The sequence below is a fragment of the Oncorhynchus gorbuscha genome, linkage group LG03 (assembly GCF_021184085.1).
Source record: "Oncorhynchus gorbuscha isolate QuinsamMale2020 ecotype Even-year linkage group LG03, OgorEven_v1.0, whole genome shotgun sequence".
In the NCBI taxonomy this organism is placed as follows: Eukaryota; Metazoa; Chordata; class Actinopteri; order Salmoniformes; family Salmonidae; genus Oncorhynchus; species Oncorhynchus gorbuscha.
Genome location: NC_060175.1, coordinates 3,153,885 through 3,174,064, shown reverse-complemented (window position 1 = coordinate 3,174,064; position 20,180 = coordinate 3,153,885). Strand labels below are relative to the sequence as shown.

General features: G+C 42.6%; 1 protein-coding gene across 1 annotated transcript in view; it reads left to right on the top strand.

Annotated features, from left to right (window-relative positions):
- The window catches only part of LOC124024305 (gastrula zinc finger protein XlCGF57.1-like), a 174,963-nt gene extending 155,007 nt beyond the window's left edge, over nt 1–19,956 (top strand). The window contains exon 2 of the mRNA XM_046338288.1: nt 17,526–19,956. Coding sequence (XP_046194244.1) covers nt 17,526–18,736 — 1,211 coding nt within the window. The 3' untranslated portion in view covers nt 18,737–19,956. The remainder of the gene's footprint in view (nt 1–17,525) is intronic.
- Nucleotides 19,957–20,180: the final 224 nt, after the last annotated feature.

Here is a 20,180-nt window from a genome sequence, read left to right as displayed (position 1 = left end):
AATGTGCAGAGCGCTGGAACCGGATCCAGATGGGGGAGATGGTAGAGTTGCTGGTGGGAGGGTCGGTGGGGTAGTAGAGAGACCATTCCTCTCCCAACGATCCATCCTCTCCATCATTTGATCCATCGCTGATCCTGTGCGATGGAGGATGGACGTGTGATGAAGGACTCTCTCCTCCATTGTGGGAAGAGGAGTGGTCGCTGCTCCTGCTGACTCCATATCGAGGTGCGGGCTTCTGTTACGACAAATGAGTGAGGAGGTGTGGAGTCAGGCGCAGCGAGCAAAAGATGTGGGAAAAAACACGCTTTAATGTCCAGGAAAAATAATATGAACAAAAGTAGGAAAACAAATGAACAGAAATATTAACGGACAGCGCGAAACCCAAAATACAAACAAAATACACTCAAACACAGAACAGACGAACAAGCCCGCACGAAACAGAAGCGGGCTGAACAAACTATATATAACCCCAACCTAACAACCAAACAAGAAACAGGTGATACCAATCAGACAAAACCTGTGACAATACAGAGGCGGATGCAAGATGCAAGCAACGATGGTTTAATGAATACAATTTACAGCAGCAACAGGACAGACAGACTGTACTCAGAAGGAATCCGACCCAGGGACTATGGCGCTTCTTCCGGTGATAGCGTGCTGAGAAATCGAGGGGAGTGTGTCCGGATGTGTAGGAAGGAGTACAGCAGATAATCCACACAAGGGCGGCGAGAGATAAGCACGGACACACGACACAACCTCAGGGAAGTAACAACACAACCTCAGGGAAGTAACAACGATCTGACAACAAGAAACACTGGTTACAGAACATATAAAGGGAAGATAAGTGGTTCCAGCTGGCGCAGACAATCAGGCCGAGATTGGGAACCACGCCCACACGAGAGAGAGAGAGAGAGAGAGAGAGAGAGAGAGAGAGAGAGAGAGAGAGAGAGAGAGAGAGAGAGAGAGAGAGAGAGAGAGAGAGAGAGAGAGAGAGAGAGAGAGAGAGAGAGAGAGAGAGAGAGAGAGAGAGAGAGAGAGAGAGGCAGTGGATTCATGAACCGTGACAAAACCAAAGGAACACAGAACAACGGATCGGTGATAGCTAGTAGACCGGCGACGACGACCGCCGAGCGCCACCCGAACAATGCCTCACCAATCACATTTGCTTTTGATATTTTTACAATTCATGTAACATTTAGTTTGACTTTAGTTTTTTGATTTTCTTGATGGAGAACGTAACAACAAACAATGGAGTAAAACAAGTTTATAATTTGTATTGGATCCAATTGTTAATATTTTAATCAATGACATTTCCTTAAAATGCTCAGTCTTTCAGTTAAGTTTCTGTTTGTTGTGTACTAAATATTCTTAGTTTGTTTGATGTTCGGCACCTCAGTACCTCCAGGCTCTGATCAGGCCCTACACCCAAATAAGGGCACTGCGTTCATCCACCTCTGGCCTGCTCGCCTCCCTACCACTGAGGAAGTACAGTTCCCGCTCAGCCCAGTCAAAACTGTTCGCTGCTCTGGCTCCCCAATGGTGGAACAAACTCCCTCACGACGCCAGGACAGCGGAGTCAATCACCACCTTCCGGAGACACCTGAAACCCCACCTCTTTAAGGAATACCTAGGATAGGCTAAAGTAATCCTTCTCACCCCCTCCCCCCTTAAAATATGTAGATGCACTATTGTAAAGTGGCTGTTCCACTGGATGTCATAAGGTGAATGCACCAATTTGTAAGTCGCTCTGGATAAGAGCGTCTGCTAAATGACTTAAATGTAAATGTAAATGTATGTTCTGCCCCTGAACAGGCATTTAACCCACTATTCCTAGGCTGTCATTGAAAATAAGAATATATTCTTAACTGACTTGCCTAGTTAAATAAAGTTAAAATATAAATAAATAAAATAAAATTTAAAAAATGTAAGAATATATAAATATATATATATAAATATATATAATATATATATATACATTTTATTTTAATTTAATCCCATGTTTTTATTTACTTTTTTGCTCATTTGCACACCTTATACATCATCTGCTCATCTATCACTCCAGTGTTAATTTGCTAAATTGTAATTACATCGCTACTATAGCCTATTTATTGCCTTCCCTCTGTACTCCATTTGCACACACTGTATGTAGATTTTTCTATTGTGTTATTGACTGTACGTTTGTTTTTCCCACGTGTAACTCTGTTATTTTTTTCGCACTGCTTTGCTTTATCTTGGCCAGGTCACAGTTGTAAATGAGAACTTGTTCTCAACTGGCTTACCTGGTTAAATAAAGGTGAAATACAAAAAGTGTTAACTTTATTGACAACACCCAAATGGATGCTGGTTCTTCAATAATTACACATAATTCTTAATACTGTAGCAAACATTATATTAAACTGGACATTCAAACGAGCCTTACAATTATAATCCAAAGTAGTGTGAAATGTGCTCATAAGCAACCTGGAAATGGACATTACTCCCCTGAGTTTCCCCCTATTCACATTCAGAATATATTGTGAAAAACTAAAATCTTTGCTCACCATTTTTGCTCCAGGCAGGTATAGTACATCCAGAACTATGAGGGGAAAAAAACATAACTATCTGTTTCCTCATTAGCAGGGAGGAGTTACTGCAATCAAATTGTACATTCTACACAAATGACCTTAATAGCAAAGAACAAATGTGTGTGCCTGAGAGGAATTAACTTTCATACAGCGAAAAGGGGTGAGAAATTACACCAATATCAGTGGACAATTTGCACTAATGTAAATAAACATAGATGATGGAACATACTCCCTTTTGCTGACGTGATGAACCACTAAGGTGACATAAATATTTACCATCTAAACCACGTGTGACCTCTCTCGCTGTAGAAGTGTTCTTCCTAACCAGTCCCTCAACAGCTCTCTGACTGAGCTCCACCTTCACTGGGTCTTCAGAGGAGAGGAAGGCTGAGGAGGGATGGAAGGATGAATGGATCAGTCAGTCAATAAAGTGTAGAGCTGCTGTCTGACAAAATCACTATTATAGTAGTTCATTAAAGTAAATAAGGCTTTATGACTGCTGAATACCAACTCTCAATCACTTAGATTGTGTAATTTCAGGTAGCGATACATCCTTGGGACGTCCCTAGCCCATTGAAGTTTACATGTGGTTAAATTAGGGGTTAAGGTTAGGGTTTAGGGTAGGGATATCCCAAGAATCCCAGATAGCATTGACCATTGTGCATTTGTAACCGATGTGAAATGGCTAGCTAGTTAGCGGGGTGTGCGCTAATAGCGATGTTAACGATGGTTCGTAGGTGTCAGTTGTTGATGTGTGCAGAGGGTCCCTGGTTCGAGCCCAGATAGGGTCGAGGAGAGGGACGGAAGCTATACTGTTACACATTCTTCAGTCTCTTTTATGTAGCAGGTGTAAAAGAAACACAGACATGATAAGTAGGCGCTCAGGTCATTATGGTCATTGTAGTTAACGAAAAAAATAGCATCTAATTATGCGTAACTGTATGTGAGGTTGTTAGAGAAGAATGTGATTGTCAGCCCTAACATCCGTTCGAGCACCTCATCAGGTTCAGAAAAAGTCTTAATTGATGACGTGTTCCTTCTATTCCAGGGGACAGCAGAGGAACTTCATCGATTCCACTCCATTATCAATACAAGCAGTGAACATCTGAAAATCACCCTCACCTTTGATGCGCATGAAACAAGTTATCTGGACATTTCGATTAAGAGGGAGGGGTGTGGCTTTAGCACAGACCTATACAGGAAGCCGACTAACAGGAATTCCCTGTTTTGCGGAGACAGCTTCCACCCTACACCCCTAAAAAAACAATTGTAATACTTGAGTAAAGAAAACATTTAAAATGTAAATTTGTCATTTTAATTTTGTAAATTTATAACAAAATCATAGCTGTTTGAACATTTAGGTAACCAGATCATGGCTACAACTAGCTTACTAAGTCTTTAACCACACTGTGTTGTTACACTAGTTCTCATTTACAATTGCGACCTGGCCAAGATAAAGCAAAGCAGTTCGACACATACAACGACACATAGTTACACATGGAGTAAAACAAACATACAGTCAATAATACAGTATAAACAAGTCTATATACGATGTGAGCAAATGAGGTGAGATAAGGGAGGTAAAGGCAAAAAAAGGCCATGGTGGCAAAGTAAATACAATACAGCAAGTAAAACACTGGAATGGTAGATTTGCAATGGAAGAATGTGCAAAATAGAAATAAAAATAATGGGGTGCAAAGGAGCAAAATAAATAAATAAAATACAGTAGGGAAAGAGGTAGTTGTTTGGGCTAAATTATAGGTGGGCTATGTACAGGTGCAGTAATCTGTGAGCTGCTCTGACAGTTGGTGCTTAAAGCGAGTGAGGGAGATAAGTGTTTCAGGTTTCAGAGATTTTTGTAGTTCGTTCCAGTCATTGGCAGCAGAGAACTGGAAGGAGAGGCGGCCAAAGAAAGAATTGGTTTTGGGGGTGACTCGAGAGATATACCTGCTGGAGCGTGTGCTACAGGTGGGAGATTCTATGGTGACCAGCGAGCTGAGATAAGGGGGGACTTTACCTAGCAGGGTCTTGTAGATGACATGGAGCCAGTGGGTTTGGCGACGAGTATGAAGCGAGGGCCAGCCAACGAGAGCGTACAGGTCGCAATGGTGGGTAGTATATGGGGTTTTGGTGACAAAACGGATTGCACTGTGATAGACTGCATCCAATTGGTTGAGTAGGGTATTGGAGGCTATTTTGTAAATGACATCGCCAAAGTCGAGAATTGGTAGGATGGTCAGTTTTACAAGAGTATGTTTGGCAGCATGAGTGAAGAATGCTTTGTTGCGAAATAGGAAGCCAATTCTAGATTTAACTTTGGATTGGAGATGTTTAATATGGGTCTGGAAGGAGAGTTTACAGTCTAACCAGACACCTAAGTATTTGTAGTTGTCCACATATTCTAAGTTAGAGCCGTCCGGAGTAGTGATGTTGGACAGGCGGACAGGTGCAGGTAGCGATCGGTTGAAGAGCATGCATTTAGTTTTACTTGTATTTAAGAGCAGTTGGAGGCCACGGAAGGAGAGTTGTATGACATTGAAGCTTGCCTGGAGGGTTGTTAACACAGTGTCCAAAGAAGGGCCAGAAGTATACAGAATGGTGTCGTCTGCCTAGAGGTGGATCAGAGACTCAACAGCAGCAAGAGCGACCTCATTGATGTATACAGAGAAGAGAGTCGGTCCAAGAATTGAACCCTGTGGCACCCCCATAGAGACTGCCAGAGGTCCGGACATCAGACCCTCCGATTTGACACACTGAACTCTATCAGAGAAGTAATTGGCGAACCAGGCGAGGCAATCATTTGAGAAACCAAGGCTGTCGAATCTGCCGATGAGGATGTGGTGATTGACAGAGTCGAAAGCCTTAGGCAGATCAATGAATACGGCTGCACAGTAATGTTTCTTATCGATGGCGGTTAAGATATCGTTTAGGACCTTGAGCGTGGCTGAGGTGCACCCATGACCGGCTCTGAAACCAGATTGCATAGCAGAGAAGGTATGGTGAGATTCGAAATGGTCGGTAATCTGTTTGTTGACTTGGCTTTCGAAGACCTTAGAAAGGCATGGTAGGATAGATATAGGTCTGTAGCAGTTTGGGTCAAGAGTGTCCCCCCCTTTGAAGAGGGGGATGACCACAGCTGCTTTCCAATCTTTGGGAATCTCAGACGACACGAAAGAGAGGTTGAACAGGCTAGTAATAGGGGTGGCAACAATTTCGCCAGATAATTTTAGAAAGAAAGGGTCCAGATTGTCTAGCCCGGCTGATTTGTAGGGGTCCAGATTTTGCAGCTCTTTCAGAACATCAGCTGAACGGATTTGGGAGAAGAAGAAATGGGGAAGGCTTGGGCGAGTTGCTGTGGGGGGTACAGTGCTGTTGGCCGGGACAGGAGTAGCCAGGTGGAAAGCATGGCCAGCCATAGACAAATGCTTATTGAAATTCTCAATAGCAATAGTATAGAATAGAATAGAATAGAAGTTCAATAGTAATATCCTCTAAAACGCTCTGGTGATGAACTTTGCTGCCCTGTTTCCAGTTGTCCACATGGCTGGGAGAACCTATTCAAGTAAGTAAGTAAATAGATTTTGGAAATGAAAAAAAAGTAGTATTATCTAACTAGCAACAGTCCCTGCTAACTCAAATGAGCTGCTAAATGAGCTAGCTAGACAACTTCACATTCTGTGTAGATAGAGAACTAAGTGAATTAAATATCACCAGCTACCGAACTTCATATTAGCTAGCTATCTATTTATCACTGTAAAAACTCCAAATGTATTTGTAGGTAGCAAGCTAACAGCCATGGAGGAGGGTGAAAGGATAGCAGCCCCAACTGACAGTGAGAGAGGAGGCTATTCAGGATAGGGAAGGTACTTTTGTGTTGCTCCTGTCCCTAGAAGTGAGGACGGAGATAATAGTAACATAATATTCAGTGTGGGTTCATTTGACTATAATGAAGTCTGTTTCTTGTGAGGTTTTCTGTCCTCAGATAAAGAGCGCTATGAAAGCCAGTCTACATATGAAGAGGTCGCAATGCAGAGCAGTGGTTCACAGTTCTGGGGACTCAAATAGGCACATTGTTGTTTTTTCCTCAGCACTGCACAGCTGATTCAAATGATCAACTCATCATCAAGCTTCAAGTGGTATTTATGTATTCATTTGTGATGCCATCCTTGATATGATCCTGTCATTGTCACATGCTACACATGTACATATGTGTGCCCATGCATCTATCAATTCAATGTTATCATGATTTGTTATCAGGGATATTGTACTTTAGTAATCCACAATGACCTGGTGATGTAACAGTCTAATAATTACATTGTCTTCCATATTCCTACAGATACCTTGAAACTGGAGATTCCTTCAAAACGATTGCCTACAGTTACCGTGTAGGGCACTGCAATGTTGGGTGACCAGGGTCATCTGGGACTGCCTCCTGAAATAATTCCTGTTGTGTGAAGGCTACCTGTGTCCTGCATAACTTCATGAGGATGGACACGAGGACCAGGAGAGGATCTGCAGCTCGCCGCCGTGTCCCAGAGAGGTCTGCTGCTCTGCAGGATGTTTCAAGGATGGGGTCCAACAACGCAGCAAGAGAGGCAATCCGTGTGCAGGAGATCTTCACCTCCTACTTCTTCAAAGAGGGTGCTGTTCCCTTTGGTATGCACAACCAAAGGCTCTTTTAAGAGCCATTCACATTGCAATAAGAATATTCTTCCATTTACTTAGCTATGGCAACTGCAGTTATTCCATACCCAGTTTCTCTCCCTTTGATTTCTACTTCTCAGGTGAGGGTGCTGTTTAAGTAAGGGTGTGATGTCTGTGCAAAAAAAACAAAACAGGCTATTTTAAATCACCCATATTGATTTTTTTAGAACAATTAGACACCCTATAACCCACACCTACACTCATGTATCAATCTGATTGTTAGATTGTGTTGTGCAGTAAGCAGGTTCAGGTGTATAACTGTGGCTCCTTCCACCTTCAAAGAATAGGCAAGAGAGCCAACCATGGAGAATAGTAAGACACTTCATTATTTCTATAACTACGCTATATTGTTTGTCCGTTCATGTTTTTCAGCATAAAGTCCTCTGCAGCCACTTAGTGTGGTGTGGACACCAGGTGAGGCCACACACACAGATTCCTGTTGAACACAGGGTCAGTTTTAACTACCTTATTTCCTCAATAACAGTCTCTCTCCTTCACTTCATCCCTCTCTCCCCTTCTCCCCAAATCCTCTAGGTTATATCAGCTGTGTCGGTGAACCCCTCCTGCATCTGAACTGGCTACATAGAGGACACAGCATGATCAGAGGTGAGAGGTCACTTGGTCAGGTCAACAGTGTTATTAAAGAGATGCTTTACATTGAAATACAGATAGATGCAGTAGTCCCAGAGTTAATGATCCAAGGTCAGTTTTGCATTTCACCTAAAAACACAAGGCTTAAACATGCTCTCTCTAGCCTCCCGGGTGGTGTAGTGGTTAAGGGTGCTGTACTGCAGCGCCAGCTGTGCCATCAGAGACTAAGGGTTCGCGCCCAGGCTCTGTCGTAACCGGCCGTAACCGGCCGCAACCGGGAGGTCCCTTTCTGTATTTTACACCTCTTTCTTCCTCTGTTTTTATAATTCACAACAGATGTGCATTGAAGTACAGATTAAACAGATTACACTTGTGTTTATAAAAATTGGATAATGGGCTTTTCAATAAAGTGTTTCACATTCTTTACTGGTTGAAATGAAGTGTAATGTTTATCAGATCAATGCAGATGAAGGGCATTAAGATATGAGATGAACCGGTGTTAGAGTATTTACATGATGCATAGGAAGTGTCGTGTACTGTTTTTTAACATTATATTTCTGTATATATGAAGTAACTAGTTGAATCCTGTTTATAGTCTATTAGTTACGATATGTAACCATTGATGTCCCAGGACCAAGGTTGGTAAACACTGTTGAAGTGTATAATTGTAATACATACATGCAGACACAGCATCATTCAAAGACTGGAATTTGATACTCCTGGTATTGGATATGACTGAAAAATAATCTCAAAGACATTCATACCTAAATTGCACCTTTATTTGCCAAGGTAGAGTACATGATCGGTGAATATATTAAATGTACAGGCTACAATGTGGGGATCTCATGCATGGTAATAACTACATGTACAGTGGCTTGCGAAAGTATACGGAGACTTGATTACACACAGGTGGATTTTATTTATCATCATTAGTCATTTAGGTCAACATTGGATCATTCAGAAATCCTCACTGAACTTCTGGAGAGAGTTTGCTGCACTGAAAGTAAAGGTTTTTTTTCAGTTTTTGATTTGTTAAAAAAGTTTGAAATATCCAATAAATGTCGTTCCACTTCATGATTGTGTCCCACTTGTTGTTGATTCTTCACAAAAAAAATACAGTTTTAAATCTTTATGTTTGAAGCCTGAAATGTGGCAAAAGGTCGCAAAGTTCAAGGGGGCCGAATACTTTCGCAAGGCACTGTATATACGGATTTCATCATTGGCACAACATGATATTATATTCTACTCAATCCATAGGCTTCATTAATGTCATTCGGGCTGTTTTGACGTTGATACAACTGGCTATGATAGCTAGGTTCTGAACTAATATGTATACCAAACGTTTGGGTCCATACACAGATCGGCTAGATAGCTAGCTACACATCCATGGGCATACAGGAATTTTAATCATCCACTGCACAATAAGCAAGAACGTAGCTAGCTAGCTACGTTATTTAATCTATCTGCATGGCAAATATCCGCAAGGCAAGCTTACACAGTTGTACATTCAATTTGCAGTAAATTCTTCAGCTAGATTCTATACCATCTACTGTTAAACAAAACGACAGCCTGGTTTGCTGGTTGTTTCGTGAGTCCCTAAAACAACCAGAATTACAATTTCATACTCATGTCAAAACACCCATAAAGGTAGCCCAGTTAGCTGGCTAATGTCAACTAGCTGGCTAAATCACGATTTTCGTAAATGAACATTATGATTTTAAAAATGCAAAATCGTTTACTAAATCATTAACTAACATTCCTGTCAACTGTACATGGTTTTTGCATGATTCGTTATGAAGTTATAATCCCTCACATTTGCTTCCATCCTAGTATTTCTGTCCGCTATCTTTGCTCATGAAATTCTAACAGTCACGAGTGCAGCAGCAGCCTCCCCAAGCCTCTCCAAGTGCCGGACAGAAAAAAATATATTGACTGATATTTATTTATTTAGGGGGGGCCTAATGAATATTTTAGTTCTAGTGGCGTTTGAAAATAAAATAAACATTTTACTCAACTGCGTTACCCACTCCAGTCAGCAGATGGCGGTCTGGGAATATAAGGTTATGCTGTTATTGTGACGTATAATATAGTGTACGGAACGCTTCTTTCAACAGCAGCAACAGTTAGTCAGACACCTCGGTAGCTTGTTTGACAAAATAGACGAACCGATAAAGCTCTTTATACGCTTTATTATATATTAGCCACTGTGTTTTAAACCCACTATTGTCGTCTAGTTAGTTATCCGATTTATTTTCATATTTACGGTGTTGTTATTAGTCAGTTAGCCGACTGGTTTAGTTAGCATTAGCCTAGCTAGCTAATATCTCCGACCATGAGTTCACTAAGTTACTCTTTTCCTGCTAAAGAAGGGGGAGGTCTGCTGGACGAAGAAAGAAGCTCCCGTGAAAGAGGAGGACGAAGAGGTGGATATCTCAGTAAAACAAGAAGGAGAGGAGGAGGCCGTTACTGTGAAAGAAGAGGAAGACGCGTTCAGAGTGAAAGAGGAGGAGGATGCAGTTTATGGAGTGAAAGTGGAGAAGGAAACTGGATATCTGGGCCCGGTTTCTCAAACGCATCTTAATAAGGCATCCAGTGGTTCTAACGATGAATTTAGCCATAAGACAAGAGGAATACCTATGTGAGAATGCTGTTCATCGACTACAGCTCGGCATTCAACACCATAGTACCCTCCAAGCTCGTCATCAAGCTCGAGACCCTGGGTCTCGACCCCGCCCTGTGCAACTGGGTACTGGACTTCCTGACGGGCCGCCCCCAGGTGGTGAGGGTAGGCAACAACATCTCCTCCCCGCTGATCCTCAACACGGGGGCCCCACAAGGGTGCGTTCTGAGCCCTCTCCTGTACTCCCTGTTCACCCACGACTGCGTGGCCATGCACGCCTCCAACTCAATCATCAAGTTTGCGGACGACACAACAGTGGTAGGCTTGATTACCAACAACGACGAGACGGCCTACAGGGAGGAGGTGAGGGCCCTCGGAGTGTGGTGTCAGGAAAATAACCTCACACTCAACGTCAACAAAACTAAGGAGATGATTGTGGACTTCAGGAAACAGCAGAGGGAACACCCCCCCTATCCACATCGATGGAACAGTAGTGGAGAGGGTAGCTAGTTTTAAATTCCTCGGCATACACATCACAGACAAACTGAATTGGTCCACTCACACTGACAGCGTCGTGAAGAAGGCGCAGAAGCGCCTATTCAACCTCAGGAGGCTGAAGAAATTCGGCTTGTCACCAAAAGCACTCACAAACTTCTACAGATGCACAATCGAGAGCATCCTGTCGGGCTGTATCACCGCCTGGTACGGCAACTGCTCCGCCCTCAACCGTAAAGCTCTCCAGAGGGTAGTGAGGACTGCACAACGCATCACCGGGGGCAAACTACCTGCCCTCCAGGACACCTACACCACCCGTTGTTACAGGAAGGCCATAAAGATCATCAAGGACATCAACCACCCGAACCACTGCCTGTTCACCCCGCTATCTTCCAGAAGGCGAGGTCAGTACAGGTGCATCAAAGCTGGGACCGAGAGACTGAAAAACAGCTTCAACTCCAGCCATTTTAATAATGGGAATTGATGGGAAATGATGTAAATATATCACTAGCCACTTTAAACAATCATTACATTTACATTTAAGTCATTTAGCAGACGCTCTTATCCAGAGCGACTTACAAATTGGTGCATTCACCTTAAGACATCCAGTGGAACAGCCACTTTACAATAGTGCATCTAAATATTTTAAGGGGGGGGGGTGAGAAGGATTACTTTATCCTATCCTAGGTATTCCTTAAAGAGGTGGGGTTTCAGGTGTCTCCGGAAGGTGGTGATTGACTCCGCTGTCCTGGCGTCGTGAGGGAGTTTGTTCCACCATTGGGGAGCCAGAGCAGCGAACAGTTTTGACTGGGCTGAGCGGGAAACAATGCTACCTTATATAATGTTACTTACCCTACATTATTCATCTCATATGCATATGTATATACTGTACTCTACATCATCGACTGCATCCTTATGTAACACATGTATCACTAGCCACTTTGTTTACTTTATCTACACACTCATCTCATATGTATATACTGTACTCGATACCATCTACTGTATGCTGCTCTGTACCATCACTCATTCATATATCCTTATGTACATGTTCCTTATCCCCTTACACTGTGTATAAGACAGTAGTTTTGGAATTGTTAGTTAGATTACTTGTTGGTTATCACTGCATTGTCGGAACTAGAAGCACAAGCATTTCGCTACACTCGCATTTAACATCTGCTAACCATGTGTATGTGACAAATAAAATGTGATTTGATTTAAATCCAGAAAAACGCATGTCGAAAATGTTATAAATGTATTTTAATGAGGGAAATAAGTATTTGACCCCCTCTTAATCAGGAAGATTTCTGGCTCCCAGGTGTCTTTTATACAGATAACAAACTGAGATTAGGAGCACACTCTAATCTCAGTTTGTTACCTGTATAGAAGACACCTGTCCACAGAAGCAATCAATCAGATTCCAAACTCTCCACCATGGCCAAGACCAAAGAGCTCTCCAAGGATGTCAGGGACAAGATTGTAGACCTACACAAGTTGGTGCGATTATTCACAAATGGAAGAAACAAAAGAACTGTCAATCTCCCTCTGCCTGGGGCTCCATGCAAGATCTCACCTCGTGGAGTTGTAACCACGGTCATGAGAACGGTGAAGAATCAGCCCAGAACTACACGTGAGGATCTTGTCAATGATCTCAGGGCAGCTGGGACCATGGTCACCAAGAACACACTACGCCGTGAAGGACTGAAATCCTGCAGCGTCCGCAAGGTCCCCCTGCTCAGGAAAGCACATATTAATGCCAGTATGAAGTTTTCCAATAAACATCTGAATGATTCAGAGGATAACTGGGTGAAAGTGTTGTGGTCAGATGAGACCAAAATGGAGCTTTTGGCATCAACTCAACTCGCTGTGTTTGGAGGAGGAGGAATGCTGCCCATGACCCCAATAACACCATCCCCACTGGATGGAGGTGGAAACATTATGCTTTGGGGGTGTATTTCTGCTAAGGGGACAGGGCAACTTCACCGCGTCAAAGGGACGATGGACGGGGCAATGTACCGTCAAATCTTGGGAGAGAACCTGAAAATGGGTCGTGGATGGGTATTCCAGCATGACAAGGACCCAAAACTCACGGCCAAGGCAACAAAGGAGTGGCTGAAGAAGAAGTGGCCTCCAGTCTCCAGACCTTAATCCCATATAAAATCTGTGGAGGGAGCCGAAGGTTCGAGTTGCCAAACGTCAGTCTCGAAACCTTCATGACTTGGAGAAGATCTGCAAAGGGGAATGGGACAAAATCCCTCCTGAGATGTGTGCAAACCTGGTGGCCCAAGTACAAGAAACGTCTGACCTCTGTGATGGCCAACAAGGGTTTTGCCACCTAGTACAAAGTAATGTTTTGCAGATGGGTCAAATACTTATTTCCCTCATTAAAATGCAAATCAAATTGTGACAGCTGTTGATAAGTGATTGTATAATATTCAGCCAATTTATTTTCATGCCGTTACGTTAAAGGCGAAACATACCTAGATTCAATTACATTCATGAATTGGTTTGAAACCTTTGTTTTAAAACCTTCTCAAAGTTGGTGCCTTGACGGATTTGTAGAAAATGGTTTGTCATAACTTTATTTATTTATTTAAATTTAACCTTTATTTAACTAGGCAAGTCAGTTAAGAACAAATTCTTATTTTCAATGACTGCCTACCCCGGACGACGCTGGGCCAATTGTGCGCCGCCCTATGGGACTCCCAATCACGGCCGGTTGTGATCCAGCCTGGATTTTATCCTGGGTGTCTGTAGTGACGCCTCCAAGCACTGAGATGCAGTGTCCTCTGCGCCACTCGGGAGCCCCAAAATCATGTTCTAGTGCTGTCCCCAACTAAAATACATCTTGGTCAACCAAGAGTCATCTGTTGTTTCTACCAATCACCCCATGTGTTTTTATCAAATCAAATATACGTACTGAACTTGTCTGATGCTTTAAGCATTCTGTTTGATCAAATAATTAAGACACACAAATGACACGAAGTCATAACTAGAGAGAGCCGCTCGTCAACACAACCTGGCCAGAGGGAGCCGCTCGTCAACACAACCTGGCCAGAGGGAGCCGCTCGTCAACACAACCTGGCCAGAGGGAGCCGCTCGTCAACACAACCTGGCCAGAGGGAGCCGCTCGTCAACACAACCTGGCCAGAGGGAGCCGCTCGTCAACACAACCTGGCCAGAGGGAGCCGCTCGTCAACACAACCTGGCCAGAGGGAGCCGCTCGTCAACACAACCTGGCCAGAGGGAGCCGCTCGTCAACACAACCTGGCCAGAGGGAGCCGCTCGTCAACACAACCTGGCCAGAGGGAGCCGCTCGTCAACACAACCTGGCCAGAGGGAGCCGCTCGTCAACACAACCTGGCCAGATGGAGCCCCCCCTCCGCTGCTGGACTTCGTAAATTCTGCCGTTCTGCTCCTGAAGTTTGCAGTAATAGACTAATGGACTACAGATAGATAGACTAATAGGCTAGTAATAGACTACACCAGCAGTCTGCAACCTTTTCCAGTTGGAGTGCCAATTTATCTGACCATTTCTGCTAATCTGTGTTCCAGTTATGATTTTCATATGCACATTTTTGTGGAACAGTTTCATTTAATTTATAATAGTATCTCAAAATTATTGTCTGTGATTAATCTACATTCTATCTACATCTTAATGAAAATTATATAAATCTAAAAGTAACTTTTATTGCCATTGCCAACTTTGTAAAAAAAATAGCCTACATAAAGCCAACAAATAAAAACATTGCATTCTGCAGGTAGAAAATATCCTGATAGAAATAAATATCCAATAAATCACATTGGCTGCAAATGGCCTGTCTACAACAAACTTGACACATTGTATCAACTATCAACTGGGTCAGGAAACTCCGATAGCAAGCTTGCAACATTGCATAACATTTTATAGGCCCCCAGTTTCCTGCTCCAGTGAGTTCTGGACAGACACAGCTGTAGGTTATTTGTGCAAATAATAAGAAGTAATCAGGTATTTTATGACATTTCCACTGGATCAGAGCATTACATTTTTCCCTTTTATGCCAAGTGGTTATTGAAAGGGCGAGAGCTGGAAATATTTAACAAAAATACTTTGAGGAACTATTGTCATTTGCAATTGATTTTGATTAGACTTTGTTTACTTGCTGTTTGGAGGTGAAGAATAAATTACTTTAAGAAGCTCCACAACTCATTAGTGGTTCAGCGTTAAGACAATGAGAAATACTATCAGACATCTTCAAATGGACACATTTATAGGCCTACATTTGTGTGCAGGCCAGATAGATTAATCCTACTTCTATATGGGTAATCAGGTGTGCGTCCTTACTCAACATTGACAGGAGTGTTACAAACAAAAGACAATGAATAAATGGACAAAACTGACGCATCTTGTAGGGTCAGGTCTGGATTGTCTGCAGGGGGCAGTTTCATTTATAGTATCCTTTTGGGTCGGCTGAGGAATGATTTTATTTCCCCATAGTATGTTGTTCCGAAGTTGACTGACTGAAAGGGAGTGTAACTTTGATTATAATTACACTTCCCTGAAGGAGGGAAACGAGGAACAACACCTGTTTGTTCATGGCCTTTCTTGGGTCGGTGAAGAGCAGTAATTAAATTTAAGGAATAAATCCAAGCCTCACGCTCATCACCTGTGGAAGGCGGGGCTTCCAGCGAGGCGTGGATTTGATACTATGTTGTACCTAGTTTCCCTCCTTCAGGGAACAGTAGTTATAGTCAATTTTACGCTTGTCATACGATGACCTTCAACTAAAATAATGATCTTGCTGTCGGACAGTTTTTTTTGTATTCTGAAATGCACTCGAACTATGTATCATTTAGTGGCTCCTTATGTTACTCTGGGAAAACAGTTTTCATGGGCACAGAAATACTAAATAATTTCAGTTTGCTAAATCCAATGGTTTTTAAGAGTCATCTTGTAATCCACGATGGCATAGCATTAAGACCTGTTTGTTTTAAATGTTATTTCTTTCGAAATATATTGCAATATATACAATCTTTTTCCATGTATAAATTAAATATACCTTCCGGCAACCCACCTCACCCAATGTGATACGGATATGCAATTTTTTTTGGACCTTACAGCTGGAACCTCCATCAGAAGCTAACCAGCTAATTAGCTACTAGCTTTATAGTCATTGTTAGCCACTGCTAGCGGCCTTTACCTTTTTAGCTCAGACGCTTTTAGCCTGGATAATACCTGCCAGTCTGCACAGCGCGATATCAATCGTGAGCATATCGGACTGTTTTTCTCCACTATATCACCGTATTCCTGCCGTAAGCTCTGGACCATTACACCGGATAATCGCAGCTAGCGAGCTGCTACCGAGTGGCCCAGCCCCAAAGCTAGCCTTGAGCCAGGCCCATCTCCCGGCCTGCTCAGTGGACCCTATGAACACTCGGCTACACAGCTGATGCCTCCGAGACTCTTCACTAAGACGACTAGAAGCCTAGTGGTTAGAGCGTTGGACTAGTAACCGGAAGGTTGCGAGTTCAAACCCCCGAGCTGACAAGGTACAAATCTGTCGTTCTGCCCCTGAACAGGCAGTTAACCCACTGTTCCCAGGCCGTCGTTGAAAATAAGAATGTGTTCTTAACTGACTTGCCTGGTTAAATAAAGGTAAAATAAAAAATAAAAATTACCGGGTAATGCCCTTGTCCCGAAGCTAGCACCAGTTAGCCTCGAGCCAGGTGCATCTCCCTGCTAGAAAACAAAATTACTCCAGCTACAATATCTCTTGCTAATTGGCCTGGACCCTTTGTCGACACGAAGCCCCGCCAATCCATCACGACTGGTCTGCCGACATAATTTTGTCAGATGTGCCCTCAACCGGCCTTTGCCGGACGTCGGTGACCCCCTTGTCCCGGCGCTATCACGAGTTAGCTTCGAGCCAGGCGCATCTCCTGGCTAGTGTAGTAATGACTACCTAACGGCTTCCCTGGTTCACATATTGCTGTTCACTGGACCCTATGATCACTTGGCTGCATAGCTGATACCTACTGGACTGTTCATTAATCACGGTACTCCAGTGTTTTGGTTTAACTGTTGGCCTCAAACTCAGGCCCTGTGTGTCTTTAACTGACCCTCTCTGCCCATTCATTGCCATTGTACCTGTTGTTGTTGTCTTACCAATTGTTGTCTTAGCTAGCTCTCCCAATCAACACCTGTGATTGCTTTATGCCTTGCTTTGTCTCTAATGTCAATTTTTGCTCCAGGCAGATATACTACATACAATTTTAGCAAACACACAAAGGGGCTATATTGGAGACCAAAAATCGCCTGGCACACTGCTTAGAGTTTCAACAACATGAATAACTTATTTCTAGTCTACAATCTTAGCTGTTACTACTAATGTGAAAACAAGAAAACATATGACTATTGTTGCTCATTTTAAGAAAAATGTCAAATAATTATTACATTCATTACAGACGTCAATTGTTGTACAACATCATGGCTACGCTGTTGGCATCACCTTTTACAGTGGATTTCTGCTGTTGTGGGCCTTTAATCATCTGTCTTGACTTTGTTGTTCACACAGGAGAGAGACGTGACTATCGTGGATCCTCTGGGGAACCTCAACAACCTCATGATAATGACGAGGCAGAGAAGAGTCTCTCCAGATCAGAACTCCTCAAGAAACACCTGCAGAGACCCACAGGGAAGATAATTCACCGCTCTGACTGTGGGAAGAGATTCACCTCATCAGCAGGCATTAGAATTCAGCAGAGAATCCACACAGTAGAGAAATCTTATTGCTGTACTCAGTGTGGGAAGAGTTTTAAAACATCTAGCCATCTTATTGTACATCAGAGAATACACACAGGAGAGAAAGCTTATAGCTGTGATCAATGTGGGAAGGGTTTTATTCAGCTAAGCAACCTGATACCACACCAGAGAATACACACAGGAGAGAAACGTTATAGCTGTGATCAATGTGGGAAGACTTTTACTCACGTAAGCACCCTGATATCACACCGGAGAATACACACAGGAGCGAAACCATATAGCTGTGATGAATGTGGGAAGAGTTTTGCTAGGTCGAGCCATCTGACTCTTCACCAGAGAACACACACAGGAGAGAAACCTTATAGCTGTACTCAATGTGGGAAGAGTTTTACTCATTCAACCAGCCTGATATTACACCAGAGAACACACACAGGAGAGAAACCTTATATCTGTGATCAATGTGGGAAGTGTTTTACTCAGCTAAGCAGCCTGACATCACACCAGAGAACACACACAGGAGAGAAACCATATAGCTGTGATGAATGTGGGAAGAGTTTTACTGAGTTGAGCAGTCTGACTGTACACCAGAGAATACACACAGGAGAGAAACCCTTTAGCTGTACTCAATGTGGGAAGTTTTTTTTTACATCTAGCCATCTGAAGATACACCATAGAAGACACACAGGAGATAAATCTTATAGCTGTACTGTATGTGGGAAGAGTTTTGTTCAATCTGGGGGACTGAAGGTACATCAGAGAACACACACAGGAGAGAAACCTTATAGCTGTAATCAATGTGGGAAGAGTTTTGTTCGATCTGGGGAACTGAATATACATCAGAGAACACACACAGGAGAGAAACCCTATAGCTGTACTCAATGTGGGAAGAGTTTTGTTCAATCTAACCAACTGAAGATACACCAGAGAACACACACAGGAGAGAAACCTTATAGCTGTGATCAATGTGACCAGAGATACTCTGATAAAAGATATCTTATTAAACATCAGAAAATACATGCATGAAGGAGTTTTTTTCATGATATCAAACATTGTAGAAGGAGTATTTTAATGTCACAATGTAGAATGTTTTAACATTGTCGGAGTATTTGGTTGCTGATTGTCTCAAGGGTGGGCAGTCAAATAGTTTTGTGTTTAGCCAGTGCATCACTATTTATTTTGACTGCAATTTTTTACGTATTGGAGATTGAGTTTTGTTTGGGCTCCTTCCAAGGGGACGAGAGTTCTAGAAGCAAGTGGAGTTTTAGGATTCTATAGAAAGAAAAAGAAAAGATACGATTGTATATTATTATTTAGAAATACATGTTTTTTATTGTTTTTAATTGTTGACAGCCAGTAGAAACCATATTTATATTAGGAGGAGGTGAAACATTGTAGTTGGATATAAAGTGAAATCCAAATTCTGTTGGTGGTGCAAACATTTCCAACAACTGTTATAGGATATATGTGTTGTCTTAAGGGGGGAAAGTGTTACTGGCTTTGGTTTTTCCATTTATGTTTTGAGGTTGGATTTCAGCACGTCTAGCTTGTTAGTACGTATAGCTTGTTAGTACGTAGGGCGCACTGATTTGTGTCACCTCGTTTATCAGTTATTTTGTTTGCCTCCTCTTGGGCTGATTTAGTGGTTCTCATCTCATGGTGGGTGACTTTTATGTCCCAGTTGTTGTTACTCGTCAGTGGACACTGTGAGAGCAAAATTGCAAGATTATGTTATAATACTTTTATTGCATCAAATGGTTGTTTTAAGCAACATAATAGAGGGTTCTTAGAACTATAGTGTCTGTGTGTTCTACCGATGATGGGCCTCTGGGACAAAACAATGACAGTATTTTGGGTGATATAACCTAAAGTGACCGCATTCCAGAGCATGAGTTAATATTTATGTTGTCTGTGGTACCAGGGAGAGATGACCCCAGGGCAAGATCCTGGTCAACACAAAGTTTTTACTGTTTTTACAGTAGATACTGTCTGCTGAGAATTATAACTATCTTTGATAGAAATCTAAACCTTGTGACCCGTTCTATACATCTGTTAGTCGTCATGTAAGTTGAAAGGGGTGTATCTTGGCTGCAAAAGACCTTTGTACTTTTGTATCGTGGCTCTCAATTAATCATCTGGGGGTGATTTGTCCACCAGCCATCATTATCGTAGAGCACTCAATTGATTCACTTTATGTGTGCATTGTATTGACCTGCTCCCTTATTATTAAGTGAATAAAGATTTACATTAAGAATAACTCATGTGAGAAGTTTGTCTCCTCAATTGATATTAAAGACATTAACAAACACATTTGGCGATGGGGATGTGAATCCTGATTTGGTGACTGCTCCTGATGACCTGGGTAAATGGTGCACGAGGGATCCCTTTAACATGGGAGCTCAGGGAGACCAGACTTGGGGAACGGAGCAGATTAACCCACCTTTGATCCGAGAGAGAGCGAGCTGAGTGG